Here is a 22470-nt window from a genome sequence, read left to right on the forward strand (position 1 = left end):
TGCAGTAGTAACCATCAGCTGGAAAGGTTCCTGATTCTGTAATAAGATGTTATGGAATCCTATTACATTGAAATCACAAAGCAATAAGTAAACATTGCAATTTATTATACCAGAACCAAACTTTCAAGATTTTTATTTGCTATTTGCTATTAATTTTCTGCCCTAAAAATTATTGGAAATATTTTTTTATAGGAACAAAACTACTCATCCAAAGAGAAATCAGAATGGGCTATATGAAGTGCAAATAAAAACAGTAATGTTATATAAATAATAAAAGAACAGCAGCATTAAAAGAATTAACCATACAATATTTTTCAGTAACAATTGGCAAGAAAAAACAGTCTCCACCAAAGAAAGAAAAAGAAATAATGGCAGCTTGTAATCCATTTCAAAGAACTCCTTAGAGAAATACTTAATGTTTGGACTTTGTAGGCCTCCATAAGCAGAGCTTTGGCATTGTTGAGGCCAGAACCAAATCAGCCTTGCACTTTGGTTAATTGCTCTTTAAGGTTTTAGAAATGGGAATGAGCACCTAAATTGAGTTTTGACAAGTATAGGTAATTGGGATAGGACAAATAACATTGAGATGATAGGGTCACACTGCAATACTTAAAACCTATTTTAAGTGATGCATTAAAGGCATCCATTTCCAATATATTTTTCTGATCGAACTAAAACTATCCTAAAAGCTTTGCTTTGAGAAACTTAAAGTCCTTGATTTACAACCATAACCGAGCTCAAAATTTCTGTTGTTAAGCGAAACAGTTAAGTGAGTTTTACCCTGTTTTACGACCTTTCTGATCACAGTTGTTAAGTGAATCACTGTAGTTAAGTTAGTAACATGGTCGTTAAATGAATCTGGCTTCACCATTGACTTTGCTTATCAGAAGGTCACAAAAGGTGAACCCAGGGACACTGTAGCCATCATAAATATGAGTCAGTTGCCAAGCTTCTGAATTTTGAACACATGACCCTGGGGATGCTGCAGTGATTATAAGTATGAAAAACAGTCATAGATCACCTTTTTCAGTGCCATTGATTAAGTTCATGTATTAAATTCAATATTTTCATTCTAAAGTTTAAAGTACCACAATACAAGTTCAGAATAGTAGTGGTGAAGACTGTTATTCAAGTTAAGCTAGCACTTATTTCATATCCTTGTTTATGGAAAGGAAGGAACTGACAACTCGGGTTTGCCATTCATGGTAGAATGAAACGGCTATATTGGTATGTGTTCATCCTAATGTATGTATTTGCTATAGCTGTTTAATGAGAGGAATTATTCCAAATTACCCTAGTCCTCAGAGATACACCATCGTTAAGTATGCCCATTGGGATTTGGAATTTTTCTGAGTAGCAGTTATACACACTTCTACCAAACTGTCACATTTTGAGAAGTTTGGTTGCATTCCAAATGCTGCTTGCTCTGTGGCAGAATATAGAAGAAGTATAATGATAAAAAGTTCTCATAAATTGATTTTTGTATTAAATATGGTGCCATGTTGATTAGTACATACAGCTGTAATTGAAACCTAAAGAATTGTCATTATCATACATAGTTTTTGTTTGTCAAGGTGTAAAGATTATTCTTTTTCCTACATTTCATTTGCCCATTAAAAACATAGAGGGTTATCCTAATTCATATATAAAGTTAAGCCAGGATTTGTTTTAAAAGTTATGGTTTATATGAATTTCTGATTCCGTTTCAAACAATAAACTATGTTTTATTTAGCAGCAAACTACAAGTCGCAATTAGGCTTATAAATTGTGTCTTAGTGATGCTCAGAAGAAATATCCTTAGTCAAAATACATGCTCTATTAGAAATCTACTATGCTTCAGATTGAAAGCTAGGTATACACACTGCACCTATTCGTGCCTTCTTGTAGAAGTATTTTCCCCGCCTGAGAAAAATGTAGCTAAGCTATGTGGTTAAGTTCCTTAAGTTCCTGAAGACACTTAATTGTCATTTGGTATGACAAGTTATAGGAGGTAACGTGTTAGTGGCCTTAATTCGAACATATATTTTCCCCAGAGTGCATGGCTACCAAATATAATATTTTCCCATGTTTTCTCAGGCATGAACAACCAGATCCATATGTGCGGAGTTCAAGCTTACTACTTTATTATGTTCTACCTATAATGCAGGAATCTCCCCAGTCTAGCAGCCTACTTTTGGGAACAAATAGAAATGGCTCCAAGGAACTTGTGGGGGTTAGGGGGAATCAGTCCTAGCTCTTTTGCCATTGCACAGTGACTCCAGGCTAACTTCATGCTTGAGGTCTTCTCCCTACCAGGCTGGGTGCTTCCCAACTTGCCTCTTATTAAGGACCATTTATTTAATTATCTCCCACCTTTATTATTTTTATATCTGTCTCAAGGTGGCAAACATATGTAATAACTCCTTTCTCGTCCTATTTTCCCCATAATAAACCTGTAAGGCGGGTTGTCCTGAGAAAGAGTGATTGTCCAAAGTCGCCCAAAGTCGGCTTTTATGGCTAAGGCAAGGACTTGAGGTCATGGTCTCCTGTTTTCTAAGCCCGATGCCTTAATCACTAGACCAAACACCTTTTCAACTTCAGCTGTAAAGTATAAAATGTTACTTTATTTATTTAATAGCTCTGCCCATGTCATTACTGTGATTCTGGATGACTTACAAAGTTAAAAATCCGGAAAGCAGCTGAAAATCAACCAAAATAAAGACAAAAATAATTAAATAAGTACACGGATAAAAAGATTCCAGAAATACACCCCCCATCCCAACACAAAGACAACCATGAGACCTCACAGGGTTGTTTTACGGAAAATAGGAGGAGAAAGGTGTGTTGGATGTGTTTACTGCCTTGAGTTATTTTTTAAAATAATAAAGGTGGGACACAAATAAATGAAAACATCATATAAACATACAAAAATACATTTTAAAAGATTCATAAAAAATCATCTCATAATAAATTATAAATATGCTCTCTTGAAAACACACAAACACACAAAACCAAGTACTGGTGGGACATTTAGCACAGGGCTTTTCAACCAGTGGTACGGGTACCACCTGTGGTACATTGGCACCTGACAGGTGGTATGCGACCATCCTAGAAAAGTGGTAGTGGGGGAGGGGAATGAGCTGAACTGGTGGCAGCACCTCAGAAGCCTGAGCGAGAGATGGCTGGAGCTGCAGGACTGTCAGGGCTCAGTGGAAGCGCCAGGATCAGTGCTGCTTTCCAGCTGATTGGCACTTCTTCAGGACTGTCAGGGCTCAGTGGAAGCGCCAGGATCAGCGCCAGGCTCCAGCTGGAGCTCGGCGCTGATCCTGGTGCTTCTGCTGAGCCTTGAAGAAGCACCGATCAGCTGGAATGTTGCAGAATCTCCAGGGTCTTATGATTTACATTCAGATGCTTGGCAACTGATTCATATTTATGATGGTCACAGTGTCCCAGAGTCATGCGAAGTGACCAAAACCTGCTGCAATCACCCAGCAGATGGGGTGGAATAAAAACCAAACACCCCCCCCACCCCACCCCCGCTGCCAATCCTCAACAGAAATGCTCACAACAATGAAAACCTTGGACAGGAGGAAGAGCGCCGCTGGGTGGGCAGGCAGATGTCTTGCTCGGCTGTGGCTTGGGGGGCACTTTTTTCAGTGCCATTGTAACTTTGAACAGTCACTAAGTGAACTGTTGTAAGTCGAGGACTACCTGTACTTTATCACTTTTTTCCCTTTTTTTTTTTTTGGTCATTAAGTTTTTGACACCTTGCTAGGCGACTGGTGGTACTTGGATATTGCCATATCCTAAAAGTGGTACAATGGGTGAAAAGGTTGAAAAGCCCTGATTTAGCATATCAAATGAAAAGTAAAATATCAATTTATGAGTTAAAATCTGGCTTAGTTTATATCTCAGTGCATTGTACTAACATATTAGTACTATAGGCAAGAAATTTGTTTACATAAAAATTGTAGGTGGATTTGGACAAAATTAACAGAAGTTTTAGCCCTGAGTGAGTTATAATGCGACATAGTCAGAAAATACATTAGAACCAGTTGTATGTTCACTAAATCATAAAATAGTAATGTCAAGGACAGTAAGTGTGTAACCTTTTGAATTATACATAGAAATGGCTTTCAAAAGACTACTTTGGGAGGCTTAAGGTGTGATCTGTATTTCCTTTAATTTTATTTGAGGAGGTTTTTATGCTGTTTAGTAAATATAGAATTACATACATAATTTGTTAAAATAGATTTCTATTTGGTATAATGCAAAAACTTCATGGGACAAAGGTAGTAATGAAGATGGCTGTCTCTGGAAAAAAAATAAACACATAGTAAGTCATCTATGTTGCTAATCTGCTTCAGAAGTTACAAATCTCTTGGAAGATAGAGAGGCAAAAAAATAAACAGTACTACTTAGGAAAGCAAAAGATTAAAGTTAGAAATTGATAGTACAAAGAATTAGAACAGATTTAAATTTAAAAGGCCTGAAACCTATTTTCTCAGCAGTGGTTTTAATTTACATGAAAATTGCAGTGATGGAAAATTTAAAAATATTGCATCACTAGTATTATCTGTTCAGTTTTAATTTGAAAAGTAGGATAATATACTGAGGTACTGTTTAATATGCTTGTAATTAATCTAATAAGAGAGAATGATATTTTAAGATAAGTTGAATAGAGAGCTTTGTATTGGTGCATGGTTAAGCAATAATTATTAATTTTAAAATTGGTTTTATCTGAAGAACTCTCAAACAGATGGAAATGTTTCTATGCTGATAGTTCTGCACTTTTTCAGCTTCAGGTTCTTAGTACGTCTGAAGTCCTAGTCTAATTTAAGTAGTGGCTTACTATGAGGAGGAAAGGTGTTACAACTTCCATTATATATTTTCAAATATTTATACTTTTAGAAAACTTAATGTATGATCTAATGATAAATTTATTTTAAATAATCTGTAAATGTACTGTATTTATTTTAAAAATGACCATAGTGCTTCCCCCTCGTCTCTTCTTATACTAAAATATGTTATTTCCCTTAATATCTTCTATATTTGCATCTTGATTCATTTCATGGAATTCTCATTTACTTGCATAAAAATATTTCCATTTATTATCAGTATCAATCTAGTGCCTCAATTCTGGTTTATGATACTTATTTGTTAAATATTTTATGTTTCAGATAGAGTGAACTGATGTGATTGTGAATTTATTCCACTCATATCTAAAATATGTGGTAGAATATATTACATACATATTTGTAATTTTTGTAACAAAGCAAAGAAACTCCATTTATAAAGTTAGTTTAAAAACTTAATCTGTTCCCTAGAACATTTTTATGAAACATCCAACGTATTTTGAACAGTTGCATACTTGCTTAGAAGCATCTCGTACTGAGTTTAATAGGCTTATTCTCCATCAGATGTGCAAAGGATTATATTTTGGTCTGTATAATGCTGCCAAAACTAAATAGTTTCATTCCATTTTGCCTTTTCAAACTACAATGTAAGTATAAACAATGTGAGGATTGATTGGTAGCTTAATAAGAAAAGTTTGATACATATTCATGCGTAGGTTATTTGTTTTATAAATTTCAAGAAGCTTTCCATGCAGTAAAACCACCAGGCTACAACAATTTGTGTATGTTGTTTCTAATGATCAGATAAATGTCTCCACCTTTGTGAGCCATTTGGGTTGCATTGCTACTGGTTTTCATCTTATTTTGTAAAGAGAACATTTCAGATTTATTATCTTTATAGTATTGTATTTGTTTCATTGACCAATGCAGAAATAAAATAGAATGTAAACCAGTGTGCAGGTAGTCCTTAAAATATGACTGTAATGGAGCCTGTGGTTGCATGTTGCGGCAGTTGTTACCTAACAATCTCACCATCCCTGCTCTCCCCAATAAAAGATATTAAATGAACATGCAGATCATTAATTGGAGTGTGAGATGCCTCATGATTGGATGAGGCATTGAAGGCTTGGTACAGGCCCAGTCTCATCTGCCTGGCCCTCCTGAAGTCTTTCCCACACCCCATGCTCCACTTTCTGTGCCTTTGATCCCTGTATGCCTTTTCCCACTCCCACCAGAACTGATAATGAATATGTTAAAGTAGCGAATATTTTCCACTTTTTAGGATCAACTCTCAACAGTAAAAAGAAAAAAAAAGTAATCTTAAAAAAATGCACCACAGACTAATACTTGGTACAATAGCAATAAAGGCCTTGGAAAAGACATTCACATGTCTGTACCTATAAAGATCAGAATCTTATAGATAATTATTTTTTCTCTATGCTCCTCTTTGGAAACAAAAGTTGGATTTTGAAGAAGCAGGATACAAAGAGTATTGATGTTTTGAACATTAGTATTGGAGAAGATGTTTAAGAATTCCACGAATAGCTAAGATAATCAACACATCATAGACAAAATCACTTGTGACACAAATGAAGGTTCAAATTCTATTTTAGATTAGATTAAATTAGATAACCTTTATTGTCATTTTTTCCTGTAGGTACAATGGCACACATTAAAAATGAAATTTAGTTGCTTGCTCTCAAAGTGTACACATACATAACACACATTTGAAACATACTATATACAACATATGTATAGACCTATATGTAACTTATATGTTACATATAAGTCACATATAAATATTAATCACTGTCCATCTTGAATACATAACGGAAGGAGGAAGCTTTAGAGTTCACAAGGTTAATACTGTACGGAACAAAGTTGTGACTGAATCTGGATGTTCTGCTTCGGATATCATGGAACCTCCTCCCAGAAGGTAACAAGGATAACAGGTCGTGAAGAGGATGTGTAGTGTCCTAGACAATCTTGCGGACCCTGCTCAAACAACGCTTCTGTGCTGTGTCCTAGATGGAAGGGAGGGAACTGCTAATGATCTTTTCAGCCATCCTCAACACTCTGCACCCCCTTCCTGTCTGAAGCAGTGATGCTTTTAAACCAGATTGTGATGCTGTATGACAGGATGCTCTCAATCGTCCCTCTGTAGAAAGTGGTAAGGGTAGGGGAAGGAAGATGTGTTTTTCTCATGCGACACAGAAAATGCCCACTTCACCAGTGTCTCACTGTTGAGCAATCAAGCCAGCCTACTTGTTAACTGCACACCTAGGAATTTGATGCTGGTAACCATCTCCACAGGTGAATCATTAATGTACAGAGAGGTGTGGCTATGCCTGCCTTTTCTGAAATCGACAATGATCTCTTTGGTTTTTCCAGTATTTAAAACTAGGCTGTTTTCCTTACACTAGTTCACCAAACCCTCAACCTCCTTTAAGTAGGCACCCTCATTGTCATCATGAATAAGGCTCACTACTGTTGTACGTTCTGCGAACTTCACAATGTGGTTGGTGGCAAACCTAGCACTACAGTCATGGGTCAACAGGGTGAACAGCAGTAGGCTTAGGACACAGCCCTGAGGAGAACCTGTGCTCAAGAAAATGGTGTTAGAAATATTTGTTCTAGCTCGCACATATTGGAGCCTGTTAGTAAGAAAATCAAGAATCCAGTTGCAGAAAGGAGTGTTTAAGCCTAAAAGGCCCAGTTTGTCTACTAGATGCTGGGGAGTGATTGTGTTAAATGCCAAACTGAAGTCAACAAACAACAAACGCACATGAGTATTTCTTTCCTCTAAGTGCTTCAAGCTCAGATGGAGAACAGAAGAAATAACATCCTCTGTAAAGCGATTTGGTCGATAAGCAAACTGAAGTGGGTCAAATGCTGGTGGGTGGCTAGATACAATAAGTATTTCATAATGATGGATGTCAGTGCAACCGGAAGATAATCATTGAGGCCTGTAATTGTGGAATTTTTTGGCACTGGCAAAATGATGGCCATCTTAAAATACGATGAGACCACTGCCTGCTACAATGAGAGATTTAAAATATCTGTGAGAACAAAAGCCAACTCATCTGCACATTCCCTAAGAACAGGTCCAGGGATATCATCTGGGCCTGCTGCTTTCCGAATATTAACTTTCTTCTTAGTTCTTCCATGTATTGAATGTTTGAAATTTCTCCGCAAATTTTCAATAATATTTAAGTCTGGGGACTGCAAAGTCCATTCGAAATCCTTTATTTCTCTTTCCTTGTAAGTATTTCATATTTAATCTGGAGGTATTTTTCTGATTGTTGTCTTTCTGAAAGATTCAACCTCTTAAGAGCTTCACATTTTTCACTAGCTTGGGACATATTTTCTTGTTTTTCTTTCTACAAAAACTCTGAAGAATTCTTCTCTCTCTTCTACATGAGAGCCCTTTGGATACTTGAATACAGCTGTCTTTTCTTCTCCAGCCTAAATATATCCATATCTCTAACCATTCCCTAAGCATTCACTTCCAGGATCTTTTTAATCTTACTTTGGACATAATCCAGTTTGTCTGTTCCTTCCTAAAATGTTTGTTCAGAACTGAATAGAATACAGTACTCTGGGTGTAGACTGATTAGTTCAAAATAGAGAGGAATAGATTGTAACTCAGATATAGCTTAAAGCTGCACTTGCTTTTTTGGGAATTGCATTATTCTGTAGCTCATATTCAGTTTGTGATCTGCCAAGAAAACCAAATCTTTTTTTGCAAGTACCAGTGCCTAATATGATTATCCTCTCCCCCCATGACCTTGATTTTTCCTATCCAAGTTTAACTTCATGTTTCTCTCTGTTGGTGTTCATCTTGTTGGTTTTTACCCATTGTTCTAGCTTGTCAAGGCCCTCTTAATCCTGTTTCTGTTCTCTTAAAGCAGTAGTTCTGAACCTTTTTAATGCTGCGACCCCCCCAACCGGTCGTAAGTCAAGGACTACTCAACCAGTCGTAAGTCGAGGACTACTCAACTGGTGCAGCACCGTTTGCAGAATGGGACTTTCAAAAGCCAATAGAATAAAAGGGAGTAGCACAGCTAAGGAAAAGGGGGGAAAAATGGCGGACTGTGTTGTTTGGCAACCCCCGTGAAATGGTCGTTCGACCCCAAATGGGGTCCCGACCCACAGGGGGTTGCCAAACAACCCCTTAAAGTGTTTATTGTCTCTTTTGTGTGATCTTGTAAATTTTATATATTTTTTATCTGCCATCCAAGTTATTTATATTGAATAGCATAGGGCATATACTGGAGCTCCATAATTCTTCATTTGACACTTCTACTGGATGTGGAGATGCTGATGTACACTCATTGGATATAATTTTTCATCCATTTCTAAATCCATCTAAAAGCATTCCTTGTACATTTTACTGTTAATACATTAAACAAGGGAATGCCACAGATTCTTGACTTAAACTTGTTGAGCCATTTGCAGTGAATTCAATTTATTCATATACATACTTTACTTTCATCACATAAATACTGCTGTTATTGCATTCAGCAAAGAATATTCAACACTCTGTTTATAAAAAATGTAATACTTCAAGGCTATTCATTTTATCACATGCTTTCTCTGAATTGGCAAATTCATGTTTGCATTGAGAGAAATATAACTCATCTTTTCTCTAAACGTGTTTAAAAAATAATGGTTTTTCAAAATGTTTTTCTTAATAGATTTGTTCATTTTTTGTGTTTAGTTATCTCTTTCACAATTGGCCGTGTTCACACATCACTTTAGGTCAAAAGCAAGTGAACTACATACAGTGGGGCAAAAAAGTATTTAGTCAGCCACCAATTGTGCAAGGTCTCCCACTTAAAAAGATGAGAGAGGCCTGTAATTGTCATCATAGATAGACCTCAACTATGAGAGACAAAATGAGAAAACAAATCCAGACAATCACATTGTCTGATTTGGAAAGAATTATGGTGGAAAATAAGTATTTGGTCAATATCAAATGTTCATCTCAATACTTTGTTATATATCCTTTGTTGGCAATGACAAAGGTCAAACGTTTTCTGTAAGTCTTCACAAGGTTGGCACACACTGTTGCTGGTATGTTGGCCCATTCCTCCGTGCAGATCTCCTCTAGAGCAGTGATGTTTTGGGGCTGTCGATGGGCAATACGGACTTTCAACTCCCTCCAAAGCAGTGGTTCTCAACCTTTTTAATGCTGCAACCCCCAACCGGTTGTAAGTCGAGGACTACTCAACCGGTCGTAAGTTGAGGACTACTCAACTGGTGCAGCACCGTTTGCAGAATGGGGCTTTTGGTGGGCTCAGCAGGGCAGAGACAGTCTGGAGAATTCTTATTGGCTTTTGAAAGCCAATAGAATTAGACTCTATTCAAGAGAGTCTATTCTATTGGCTTTCAAAAGCCAATAGAATAAAAGGGAGTAGCACAGCTAAGGAAAAGGGGAAAAGAAAATGGCGGACTGCATTGTTTGGCGACCCCCGTGAAATTGTCGTTTGACCCCAAATGGGGTCCCGACCCACAGGTTGAGAACCACTGCTCCAAAGGTTTTCTATGGGGTTGAGATCTGGAGACTGGCTAGGCCACTCCAGGACCTTGAAATGCTTTTTACGAAGCCACTCCTTCGTTGCCCGGGCAGTGTGTTTGGGATCATTATCATGCTGAAAGACCCAGCCACGTTTCATTTTCAATGCCCTTGCTGATGGAAGGAGGTTTGCACTCAAAATCTCATGATACATGGCCCCATTCATTCTTTCCTGTTCATGGATGAGTTGTCCTGGTCCCTTTGCAGAGAAACAGCCCCAAAGCATGATGTTGCCACCCCCATGCTTCACAGTAGGTATGGTGTTCTTTGGATGCAACTCAGCATTCTCTCTCCTCCAAACACGACGAGTTGTGTTTCTACCAAACAGTTCTACTTTGGTTTCATCTGACCATAGGACATTCTCCCAATCCTCTTCTGGATCATCCAAATGCTCTCTGCAAACTACAGATGGGCCCGGACATTTACTGGCTTAAGCAGGGGGACACATCTGGCACTGCAGGATCTGAGTCCCTGGCGGCGTAGTGTGTTACTGATGGTTGCCTTTGATACGTTGGTCCCAGCTCTCTGCAGGTCATTCATAGGTCCCCTCGTGTGGTTCTGGGATTTTTGCTCATCGTTCTTGTGATCATGTTGACCCCAAGGGGTGAGATCTTGCGTGGAGCCCCAGATCGAGGGAGATTATCAGTGTTCTTGTATGTCTTCCATTTTCTAATTATTGCTCCCACAGTTGATTTCTTCACACCAAGCTGCTTGCCTATTGCAGATTCAGTCTTCCCAACCTGGTGCAGGTTTACAATTTTGTTTCTGGTGTCCTTCGATAGCTCTTTGGTCTTCACCGTAGTGGAGTTTGGAATGTGACCGTTTGAGGTTGTGGACAGGTGTCATTTATACTGATAACAAGTTCAAACAGGTGCCATCAGAAATGGCGAAAATCTCCGCCTACTTGAAGGACCATTCACAAGAAAGATAAATTATGGTTTGGAGAAGATGGATTGATTATATTCAAAAGAAATATGAAACTGAAAAGTATTACCTTGCTTTTGAGTAGATTTTAGATAATTATTAATAGTTTTAATTATATTATTATTTTTGTTTTAATTTGTTAATATTTGTTTTGAGGAGTTAAAGTGTGTTATAGTTTTGATTGATAGTATAGTTGGTTTATGTTAGTTAGATTATGTTTTTTTATTTGTTATTCTGTAATCAGCTCTGGGAAGTGGGGGAGGGGGGAAAAGGGTGAGGGGTGGGGGGTTTATATTGTAATAAATTTGTAAAACTTTTAATAAAAAAATTAAAAACAGGTGCCATTAATACAGGTAATGAGTGGAGGACAGAGGAGCCTCTTAAAGAAGAAGTTGCAGGTCTGTGAGAGCCAGAAATCTTGCTTGTTTGTAGGTGACCAAATACTTATTTTCCACCATCATTTGCAAATAAATTCTTTCCAAATCAGACAATGTGATTGTCTGGATTTGTTTTCTCATTTTGTCTCTCATAGTTGAGGTCTACCTATGATGACAATTACAGGCCTCTCTCATCTTTTTAAGTGGGAGAACTTGCACAATTGGTGGCTGACTAAATACTTTTTTGCCCCACTGTATATAACTTAATGGAATATGTGAACTCTCGGTATATCTCCGTGCTATTCCATTAAAACATAATATGTTATTTGAGCCCTGTTTGAGTCATTTATTATGAATGTTTTGTAAAAGTCCTGAGTGTGACTTTGGCTATAATAATGTAAGTTGTTCAGATGGGGGGGAGGGGAGAAGCTGCACTGCTTTTGTTGTTTGAGTACCTAGGAGGAAGGAGATACTCAGGGGATAATCCAACAATCATTGAGCCATTTAAACATTAAGCCAACTGTATGAAGTCTGCTTTTGTTTACAAACAGTTTTCCATAAGAATATCTGTTCTTAATTTCAGCAAACACAAGTCTTTAAATGAGTGGCTTATTTTCTCTGTCATTTTCAAGCTTAGGTCCTTATAAACAACTTTCAAACCATTAAAGATGACTAGTTACTTTCATTATTCTACTACAGAAGTATATTTCAAACTGTTAATTGTTCAGAATGTGTAATATTGCTCATTGAAATTAATGTATTTTTGCTACTATTTTGATTTGATAAAGTTTTAAAGAAATAATTTACAATATAATACCAATATAGAATGACTGTTTTTCATGATAAATGTAGTTTATGTTCAGCTCAGTTGTATTGAGATTTGAGCAGAAATATTGTTGGCTCTTTACTTTATAAATGATTCGGAGCCACCTTGATTTTGATAAAAGAGGGGTGGCTATATAAATCTTTGAAGTAAATAAATAAAATATTATTACTCTGCAAATCAGGAACTAGCCTTAAATATGCTAGATTCATTCACTTTTTTATCTTTGGTGAATTTACCCTTTTCTCTTCCCTTTTCAGCCTTAACCCTAGTTAGCATTACAACTGTTGTGACAGATTAATAATTAATGTTAGTAATTCTTTAATTCTGAATCAAATTTGAAATAAACAAGCTGAGTATGAGTCAGTTGAAGTGTAATGCTAAAGCAGATGACAAAAATAATATTTATGTCATGGTATTGGCCATAGAAAGTGTTCGAAAAATTTGATACCAGACATACAAATCAAACATCAATTATCGTTTAGTTTACACTTTGAAAAAAGGAACATAATTTCATTAGACCTAATTTCTGTGATTTACATATTCTTTGTTGTTGACTGTGATGATGATAATGTGATAATCTTTCTGTGTTTTTTTTTTAAATCTTGATATGTAAGCTGCCTAGAACTGTCTTCATGATTGAAATAGCGTATAAATTAAATGTATCAAATAAATAAATCCCTTTTAGGGGTTATGTGTACTTTATTTCTCATCCTCATGTATTCATACCATTGCCATGTTAAAAGACACATAAAGACAAATCTTGTTTAGTTCAGCTTCTAATGAGTTTGTGGATATATCCATGTAGTTTTCTTGATAATAATAACTAATTTTTCATTACTTTCTTCTGTTTTTTTTTTTTTAAATTCACCCTAGATTATAACCTTGGGATTTTCTGGTAGCCACTCAGCTAATGTGAAACCAGGTCTGAACACATTTAACTTTTTTAGGTTCAGCCAAATTCAGTTAGTTACAACCACTTCTGCTCCAAATCCACTTAATTGAGACAAGTGCTTGAACAGAAATGCTATCTCAATTCCTTATAACATATGACATATACAGTTGGTTGTGACAGTATATATTTATTGTAAATATTTATCTTTCCCATTTGATTCAAAATAAAAAGCTAATTGTGATTTAAAATCTAATCAATATATTAAATATATTAAAAAGTTACAACTTTCAAACTAATAAAGAGAAGGGGCTAGTAAAATGCGCAATCAATATGGAGATTAAGAGTTTGGAAAGAAATGTTTATGAGAAAAGAAAAAAATACCTTTCTGGAACAGTTTAGCAACTTGTAGTGAGTTACATTCTCCCGTCCTCCAATAATTCCTTGAAGCCTTTGATTGATTCAGTATGTGTTATAAATCTACAGTGGACTCTTTTGATTAACATTTATATAGAAGAAAACTCACGTATGTTTGAAGGATAGCAAGACTATAGTGGTGAGAGAAGGTGTGTGACCGCTATCTGTAATTTTGCACATCACTGACCTACAAGAACTCCATCTAATTCTTTTAAACAGGTAAAGAGATTCTGCTTAAATAAACACAATGGCTTGCAAGCATTGACGGAATAATGGATTCTGGATTGTACCAGCAAATTCTACAGAAGAATGTCAAAGTATCCATCAGTGAGCTAAAGCTTAAATGACAATGAGTCATGCAGCTCAACACCAATTCTAAACCCACAAGCACTGGCTGAAGTAGAAGAAATCTTGCATTTTGCAATAACCAAGCCTTAATATTAAACAAATTAGAATGATGTGACATGAAGCAAATAATTCATAGAAGATACAAAGATACAATGCAAAAAGTTGAAATAGTTTTATAAAATAAAATGGGTGAAAATATTTTCCAGGCTGATGAATTGGATTGAGCAAGAATATTGGATATTGGATATTGATATTGTTGAAATCAGCGCTGCTAATAGAGGTGCCACTAGAAATTAAATCTGCAGCTTCATATACTTTTTTCAATGATGACCATGAACATTGATCAGAACCTGTTTAATGTTGATGAATCTCTAATCACACAATTTATAGATAGTTTTAAAGGGGTTACAAACTTTATCTCACCACTAAATGTAATTTTCGAAGCATATTCCTCAACAAAATTCCTCAATGAAACAACATCCAGGTAGAAAGTTCATCTTATTTTCCAGCAGCATTTGATAGCATGAAAGTGCTTTTTCAGTTAATCTGAATCTGATAATGTGACAAATGGGTCAAGTAGCAAAGTAACTATGCAGAGTTCTATATAAAATGGGTGGCTATATAAATAGTGTTATAAATAAACAAAAGAACTGAAAAAACTTGTAAAAGATATTAGTGCTTTGGCAGTTAAAAGTGAGCTCCTTTGTTTATGTGTTGTTTGTTTTCCAAATACTTTTAATAAGCCTATATCAAAGATAAACAGCAGTGAGTCTGTGGGCATTTACAGATTTGTTGCTGTTTCATTATATTTTTATTCACAAATTTATTACAGGATTTGTCAGCATTTAATATTTAAACATACTGAGTTCAAATGTGTCCAGTATATCAAGTATCATATATTTATATATGTAAAAATAAGATTTTAACAAAAATTCATATTGTTTACAGGAAAAGCTGTTTCAAAGTGCTGATGGTCATTCTTGATAGTTCCTGCTGAAGTGGATAAAATCTGAGACAGCATGGAGACAAAATAAACTTCATTATAGAAAAGTAAATACAGAAATTTGTATATATATATATATATATGTTTTCTGAGGTTTTCACGGGTGTTTGTATGTAGGTCTTTGGTTATTCGGGTTTTCTCCCGAAACGTCGCCAAGACACTTCCAATTTTACGCGGAAGAAAATCCGAATAACCAAAGACCTATATATATATATATATATATATATATATATATATATATATATGTATATGTATATGTATATGTATATGTATATGTATATGTATATGCATATGCATATGCATATGCATATGTATATGTATATATATATATATATAATGAGTTTGATTTACATAACATACATTTTAATATATTTTACTTTAAATGATCAAATTCCTGACATGCATCCATTTTATTTTGTAAAGTACTATGGTTAATTAAAAATTGAATGTAAGGAAAGAAAAAGGAAATAATGTTTGAATTGATGCTTGGTATAGTATGCTGTGATTTAATATTAGATCTGGACTAGATAAAAGCTTTGTGATTAGCAACTCTTCTAAAGAACTAAGAGTGGATTTTTTATAATGTATTTTCTTTACTCTCTTGTTAAAGATTTCTTGCTGAAAAAATTTACTTCAAGGAGTGCAGGATGACAGATCGTGGAATAAAATGGGCTTGTGAATATTGTACATATGAAAACTGGCCATCTGCGATCAAGTGTACCATGTGTCGTGCTCAGAGACCTAATGGAACTATTATCACAGAAGATCCATTTAAAAGTACTTCAAGTGATGTTGGTAGAGACTGGGATCCTGCAGGTATTGAAGGAGGCAGCAGTCCTTTGATATGTCCAGATTCTAGCGCAAGGCCAAGAGTTAAGTCATCTTACAATGTGGAAAGTGCAAATAAGTGGTCATGTCACATGTGTACTTACTTGAACTGGCCTCGTGCAATAAGGTGTACTCAGTGCTTGTCTCAGCGTAGGACCAGGAGCCCCACAGAATCTCCTCAGTCTTCAGGATCTGGTACAAGACCAGCTTCTTTTTCTGTGGATCCTTGTGAGGAATACAATGATAGAAATAAATTGAATATAAGGACACAACACTGGACTTGTTCTGTTTGTACATATGAGAATTGGGCTAAGGCCAGAAAGTGTGTTGTCTGTGATCACCCACGGCCCAACAACATTGAAGCAATAGAACTAGCAGAAACAGAACAGGCTTCTTCAATAATAAATGAGCAAGAAAGAATGCGTTGGAGAGGAAGCTGCAGTAGTGGAAATAGCCAAAGAAGATCACCTCCCACCGCTAAACGAGAATCTGAAGTAAAAATGGACTTTCAGAGAATTGAAGTGGCTGGAGCTGTTGGCAGCAAAGAAGAACTTGAAGTGGATTTCAAAAAACTAAAACAAATAAAAAACAGAATGAAGAAGACTGACTGGTTGTTTCTCAATGCTTGTGTTGGTAAGTTTTATTTATTTCACTTGTAAGGCAAAAATATATACATACACATTGAGGTGCATGTTGGCAAATTTTGTATAGAGCTAGGATTACAATAAATGCAAAAAATTTACAAAAATCTGCAAAACATTCATAAATATACCAATGAAGGAGAATATTTGTAGCTTAGGTTTGAAATGAGGGGTCCTTGGTGCTCTCTGAGCTTGCTTGTTTTCTTGCAGATGTTTCATTACCCTAACTAGGTAACATCATCAGTGCTAGTAAGGAGTGCTATGTGCTGTCAGTTTATATTCTGATGTCTTGGCTGTCTGTGTGGGTGGGGGCGGTCTTGGGGATTCTTTGGTTGGGCAGTGCTAATGAGCCATTAGTAAGCAGCCCAACCAAAGAACCTGTAAGACCGCACCCACCCACACAGATAGGCAAGACTCCAGAATATAAACTGACAGCAAACAGCATTCCTCATTAGCACTGATGATGTTACCTAGTTAGGGTAATGAAACATCTGCAAGAAAACAAGCAAACTTAGAGAGCACCAAGGGCCCCTCATAAATATACATATATTTTGAACACTGTAGAAAGAAGAACAAATTCTGCTAACAGAATAGATTTTGTTAAGAATTTAGAGTTGTACTGGAGGTATAAAATACAATTTACTGTATTTCTATTTTCTATCTAAAATCCTGTTATTCTTGAAATGGCAAGATGTATTTTAGAATTTGTTTTAGTTCTTAATCATTCATAAGCATGTACATTTCTCATAAGGCAAAAAATAAGGTGAAAAAATAAGAGGCAGGTATCTCTTGAAGCATACTACTTCATTTTAAAATGCTGATCACTTAGTAAAATCTTTGTATTTCCTTAAGTAGTCTATTGCATAGATGCAGGCAATCTTTTTAGGTTAAGGATGCCTGTAGTATTATGCCATGTCTCTGATGGCACATCTTCTTCCATCATGGATGTAAGGACTTACGAAGGCGTACAGAATCCTTTTTTTTTTTTTCTTACACACAGGTAATTCTCAACTTGTGACCACAATTGGGACTGGAATCTCAGTCCTTGAGCAAAGTGGTCATTAAGTGAGACATCATGTGACTGCTTTGCTTAACAGTCCCAGCACTTTCAATTGTGGTCATTAAGAGATCATTCAGGTCATTAAGTGGATGGAGTTCCAGATAAGGAGTATGAGGTGGAGAAGTGCCTTGGGGGTGGGGGAGGCAAACTCTGGGAGGCTCTGCTCAGAAGCTGAAAATGTTACCTGCCAAAATCCAAGGAGGAATTTTAGCTCCCGAGCAGAGAGACACTTACATGCGGCCTATGTTGGCCCTCCCAGGGCTTCCTTCACATCCCTGATTCACCTAATGCACCTTTTTTTTTACTGTGATGCCTCTCTTCTCAGAAGCTCTGCCAATTGTGAAAATTTGAAAATAAATTACAAGATTAAAGAACACAGTAAAAATATAAAATATTTCATTTAAAAATAAAATATTTAAGCAAAATCATACATTAAAAAAATAAAACAGATTTAACAGATTTAAGACTATGTGAATACATATTTGCCTATTTGAAAATCAGTAGATATTTGCTATTGTGGGATGAAGTGAGCTGTCACTTGACAGCTGTTAATTTGAATAAAACTTGTTATCCACTCAGTTTTGGCAAGATTTTATTGAAGCATAACAGTTACTTGTCATGTTTTCTAAAAGTAATACAGGTAGTCCTCAACTTTCAATAGTTCGTTTAGTGACCGTTTGAAGTTATACTGGCACTCAAAAAGTGATTTATGACCAGTTTTCATGCTTATGATTATTGCAGCATCCCCATGGTCATGTGATCAAAATTCAGAAGCTTGGCAACTGACTCATATTTATGATAACTGCAGGGTCCCAGGATCATGTGATCACCTTTTGCAAACTTCTGACAAACAAAGTCAATTCACACAGATTCATTTAAGAACCATGTTACTAACTTAACAATTGCAGTGATTTACTTCACAACTGTGGCAAGAAAAGTTGTAAAATGGGGGAAAATTGATTTAACAAATGTCTCGCTTAACAATAGAAATTTTGGGCTCTATTATGATTGTAAGTTGAGGACTACCTGTGCATAAAATACTATCAAGATGTTGTTGTTCTTGTGAGATACATACATAATTATCTGAAATACCTGAAAATGTTCATTTTTTCCATTTATGCTAGCCTACATATATATAAAAATTTATATATTTATTAAAAGCTGCAAATGAGGAATTGAACAAGTTCTGTTCCTCACTTGAAAATAGAAATCTTTTTGCTTGTGTTTGAGAAATAGAGAATTTAGCAGATGGATGTCTTAATGGGACTATCAAATATTTATGTACATGTTATAGTACTACTGATGGGTCAAAACAGAATAATCAACTGTAGTATATTTATTTGTCCTATCATATGCCTAAGAACAATGACAAGTGTTTTTTCTGGGTATTTCCCTTTTTTATTAGTATGAAAAAGAATGATTTTTTTTTACATATGAAAGTATCAGATGGTATACAGCTTTTCTGTTGGGCTGAAATTAGGAATTCTACAGGTTCATATCTTAATATTCATATCTTGCTTCTTGTAACGTTGCATCTTTAAGAAGTCAATGTATTGATTTCTTTGATGTTTTGCTATGCGGTTTTCCATGATTATTCTTGGTAAATGTAATAGTCAATTTTGGATTTATTTAATTTAGTATATGAAAAATATATGAGCAGAATAGATTCTGCAGACTCCTTCCTTATAATAATTCCATTTTATGCCATATAGATAGTATTAATTTTTTGACATCAACCTGTGACATGCTTAGTTTCTTGTTAAATTTTGCAGTTCCAAAAGGTGTTTCCTTTTGCTAGGTGGAATCTGGAACTATATAGAGCAGTGGTGGTGAACCTATGGCATGGGTGCCAGAGGCGGCACTTGGAGCCCTCTCTGTGGGCACATGTGCCGTTGCCCCAGCCTTGCCTCCCCCCACGACCCTCTCCTCTCCAGAAGCCCCCCTGGAGGAGAGTCGCCCCCGAGCATGGCCCATGCGGAGCAGTGCAGCCAAGGTCATGGCAGCCAGGCAGTCTAGACAAGACTCTGTCCTCATGACCCATCGTGCATAGTTGATGCTGCGGGGCGCAGGCAGAGGGCATGGCCACCATGGCACTGCTGGGCGATCTGTGGCGGGCCCTGGAGGCGGTGAGTGGCTCAGGGCAGGTGGGGTGGGGGTGGGGCAAGGGGTGGAGTGGTGCCGGGGCCAGTTTTTGGGCACTCGGTCTCTAAAAGGTTCACCATCACTGATATAGATGTATTAATAAAATTGTCTGTAATTTTTAATCCTTAATATTTATAAAATCAAAGGGGAAACTGACTTCACCAATTTCTTCAAACTGACTGTAGACATTCATCTGGAAACATGGCACAAAAGGTTCAGTCAAAAACCTAGTAGTTTTATTTTTTAATTTAATAGTTGTATTCATTATAAAAGTCTTTTGTAAGATAGGCAACTTGAGATCCTCTAATATTTTGGATAGTATTTCCCACAGTCCATTTTTAGTTGTGATACTGGAAGAAGTTAATGCAGCAGTTCTCAACCTATGGGTCGCAACCCCATTTGGGGTCGAACGACCATTTTACGGGGGTCGCCAAACAACGCGATCCGCCATTTTTCCCCCTCAGGGGTCGTCGCCGTGCATGCCACGTCCGTGTGACGGGGGGTCGCCGTCACACAAACGTTGAGAAACGCTGAGTTAATGGCTTTGCAACCAATAAAGCTATGCTGTTATTTTTGTAATATTTTAAATTGTGTAAATTATGCCAACCACTCACAAATTCTGAGAAAGTACTGCAGTTATGTAAAAGTTAGATTTAATGATTAAAATAGGATAGAGTTTTGTCTGTTGTGTTTCCATTTTAGCGCTAAATTAATAGTGTGGGGCAGGATATGAATCTAACAAAAAATAAAGTTGTATGTTGGGAAACTGCCAGCTAGGCTGGAAGGGGGTGTCAAGTGTAGGCTTATTAGCTTAGAATCCTTGTGCAGCCACAAGAGGTATAAGTTAGATCTCCCCCAAGATCCTTTGGAGATTTATTTGATCATTCCCAATGGAAAGCAAGCAGTCTGGGGAGATTCTTGTAACTTAATAAAGAACAATAAAGTTGCTAGCTATTGCTATTTACGAATGGCTCTGGTTGCTTGTACTTGACATTGTTGTTCTCATAAATAATATATAAAGTGATAATGTTCACTTAATTCATAAAAAAAAATTCAATCCATTTGTACGTACAGTGATACTTGAAAATTTATGAACCCAATTGAATTTCAGTATTTCTGAATAAATATGATCTAAATCATGGTTTATTCTCCAGTACAGGAGATGGAGAATCCACTAATGGGTTTTCTCTGCCTGCCTGCTCTTGAGACCAAGTAGCCAAACTTTACATGCCCCCTCTTGCTCGGAGACCCAGTCTTAACTTGGTCTCAGCTCTTGAAGACGTATCTGGTTTGGCTCTCAGCAGATAGCAGGTCAGAGATAAATCCATTGGTGAATTCTCCATATTTTAATTGGCAAATTTTAAATTACAACTCTTCTAACCAAATTCCCCACAAGTACTGGGCTCAGTACTAACTTTATTTAGTTGGCAGTGTGTGGGGTGGGGGGAGGAAATTTCTCTGCAGCCTTCCTATTCCTTTCCCAGGGACCTGGGGAAAACCTTTACAGGAGCTGCTACGATTGCGTTTCTCCCCATTTCCCCAATTACGCTCCTTCTTGGCCTTCTTTGCTGGCTGCTCATCTGAACTCGGCCATTGATTTCAGACTCTCGGAGGCTTCCGAGGCAGCCAGAGGCAGTTCCGGGTGCCATTTTGTTTGCCATTTTCAGGCAAACGAAGCGAATTTAAGCCTCATGGGTTGCCTGCTGCTTGGGAGGCAGACCACGAAGGGGATTGCGAGCAGAGACTAGCGCTGCCCCGCGATGGCTCAGGGTAATAAGAAGTGCTGTTGGGGCTGCGGAGACTGTTCTTGGCTGAGAACGAGTCGCGGCCGCCATTTTGAAGCCCCGTTGTCGAACAGGAGGCGAGTAAAGCCTCATTCAGTAATATCCGTCCCATTGGGACCTACTCATTGTGCATTTAACGAATTATACCCCAAAATAAACTACTTCGTAGGAAAAACTGGTGTTTTCAACTGAGGGCCGCTAAACTACAAAGGCTCCTCTAGGCCCAACAGGCCATCCGCAGTAACAGCGGCCATCTTGAAATCCACATGGTGGCACACCAAGGCCTAGCGAGGCCTGATTATAGCGATTAGACAGACCCCAGAACACAGTAATAGCCATCAATTGTGCTCGCATCTTCCTGTTAGCTCGTTCATTTTTCCTGAGGCTCTGCACCCCCTTGTGGGTCCTTTGCCCTTTTTTCCCATTTTACTGGTGCACACTGACTGGCCACGTAAGGCCTCCGGGCAGAGCCCAGAGAGTGGTTCCAAACCTGCCTTCAGTATCTAACTCAAGAGCCGTGACCGAAGCCCAGAGAGAAATTTTTTTATTTCTGGTCAGGTGATCAGGGGAACAGTCTTGTTGCTTGTTTCAATTTCGCTCCTGCCAGCTACTTGCCTGCCAGAGCGTACTCTCAGCTTTTCTGAGACTGCTCCACTGGGATGGAGGGCTCCACGTTGCCTCAGTCCATGAACAATGCCTCTCTATCCTCCAGCCACGGCTGCAATAATCCCTCTGAACAGAGGGCGGCAGGCAAGTCCAAATTCAAGACCAAGCACACGCTCAAGTCTTCCAAGCTGGCGGGGAAGCAAGCCAGCCGT

General features: G+C 37.2%; 1 protein-coding gene across 2 annotated transcripts in view; it reads left to right on the plus strand.

Annotated features, from left to right (window-relative positions):
* The window catches only part of ZRANB1 (zinc finger RANBP2-type containing 1), a 68558-nt gene that overhangs the window by 2542 nt on the left and 43546 nt on the right, over positions 1-22470 (plus strand). Inside the window, exons 2-3 of one of the 2 annotated variants that reach the window (XM_039342030.1) lie at positions 15143-15244; positions 15808-16658. In XM_039342030.1, coding sequence (XP_039197964.1) covers positions 15845-16658 — 814 coding nt within the window. In that variant the 5' untranslated portion in view covers positions 15143-15244; positions 15808-15844. The remainder of the gene's footprint in view (positions 1-15142; positions 15245-15807; positions 16659-22470) is intronic. The other variant, XM_039342115.1, reaches the window with a different exon arrangement.

Source organism: Crotalus tigris, unplaced genomic scaffold (assembly GCF_016545835.1).
Source record: "Crotalus tigris isolate CLP2741 ecotype Arizona unplaced genomic scaffold, ASM1654583v1 scf7180000017536.10889498, whole genome shotgun sequence".
NCBI lineage: Eukaryota > Metazoa > Chordata > Lepidosauria > Squamata > Viperidae > Crotalus > Crotalus tigris.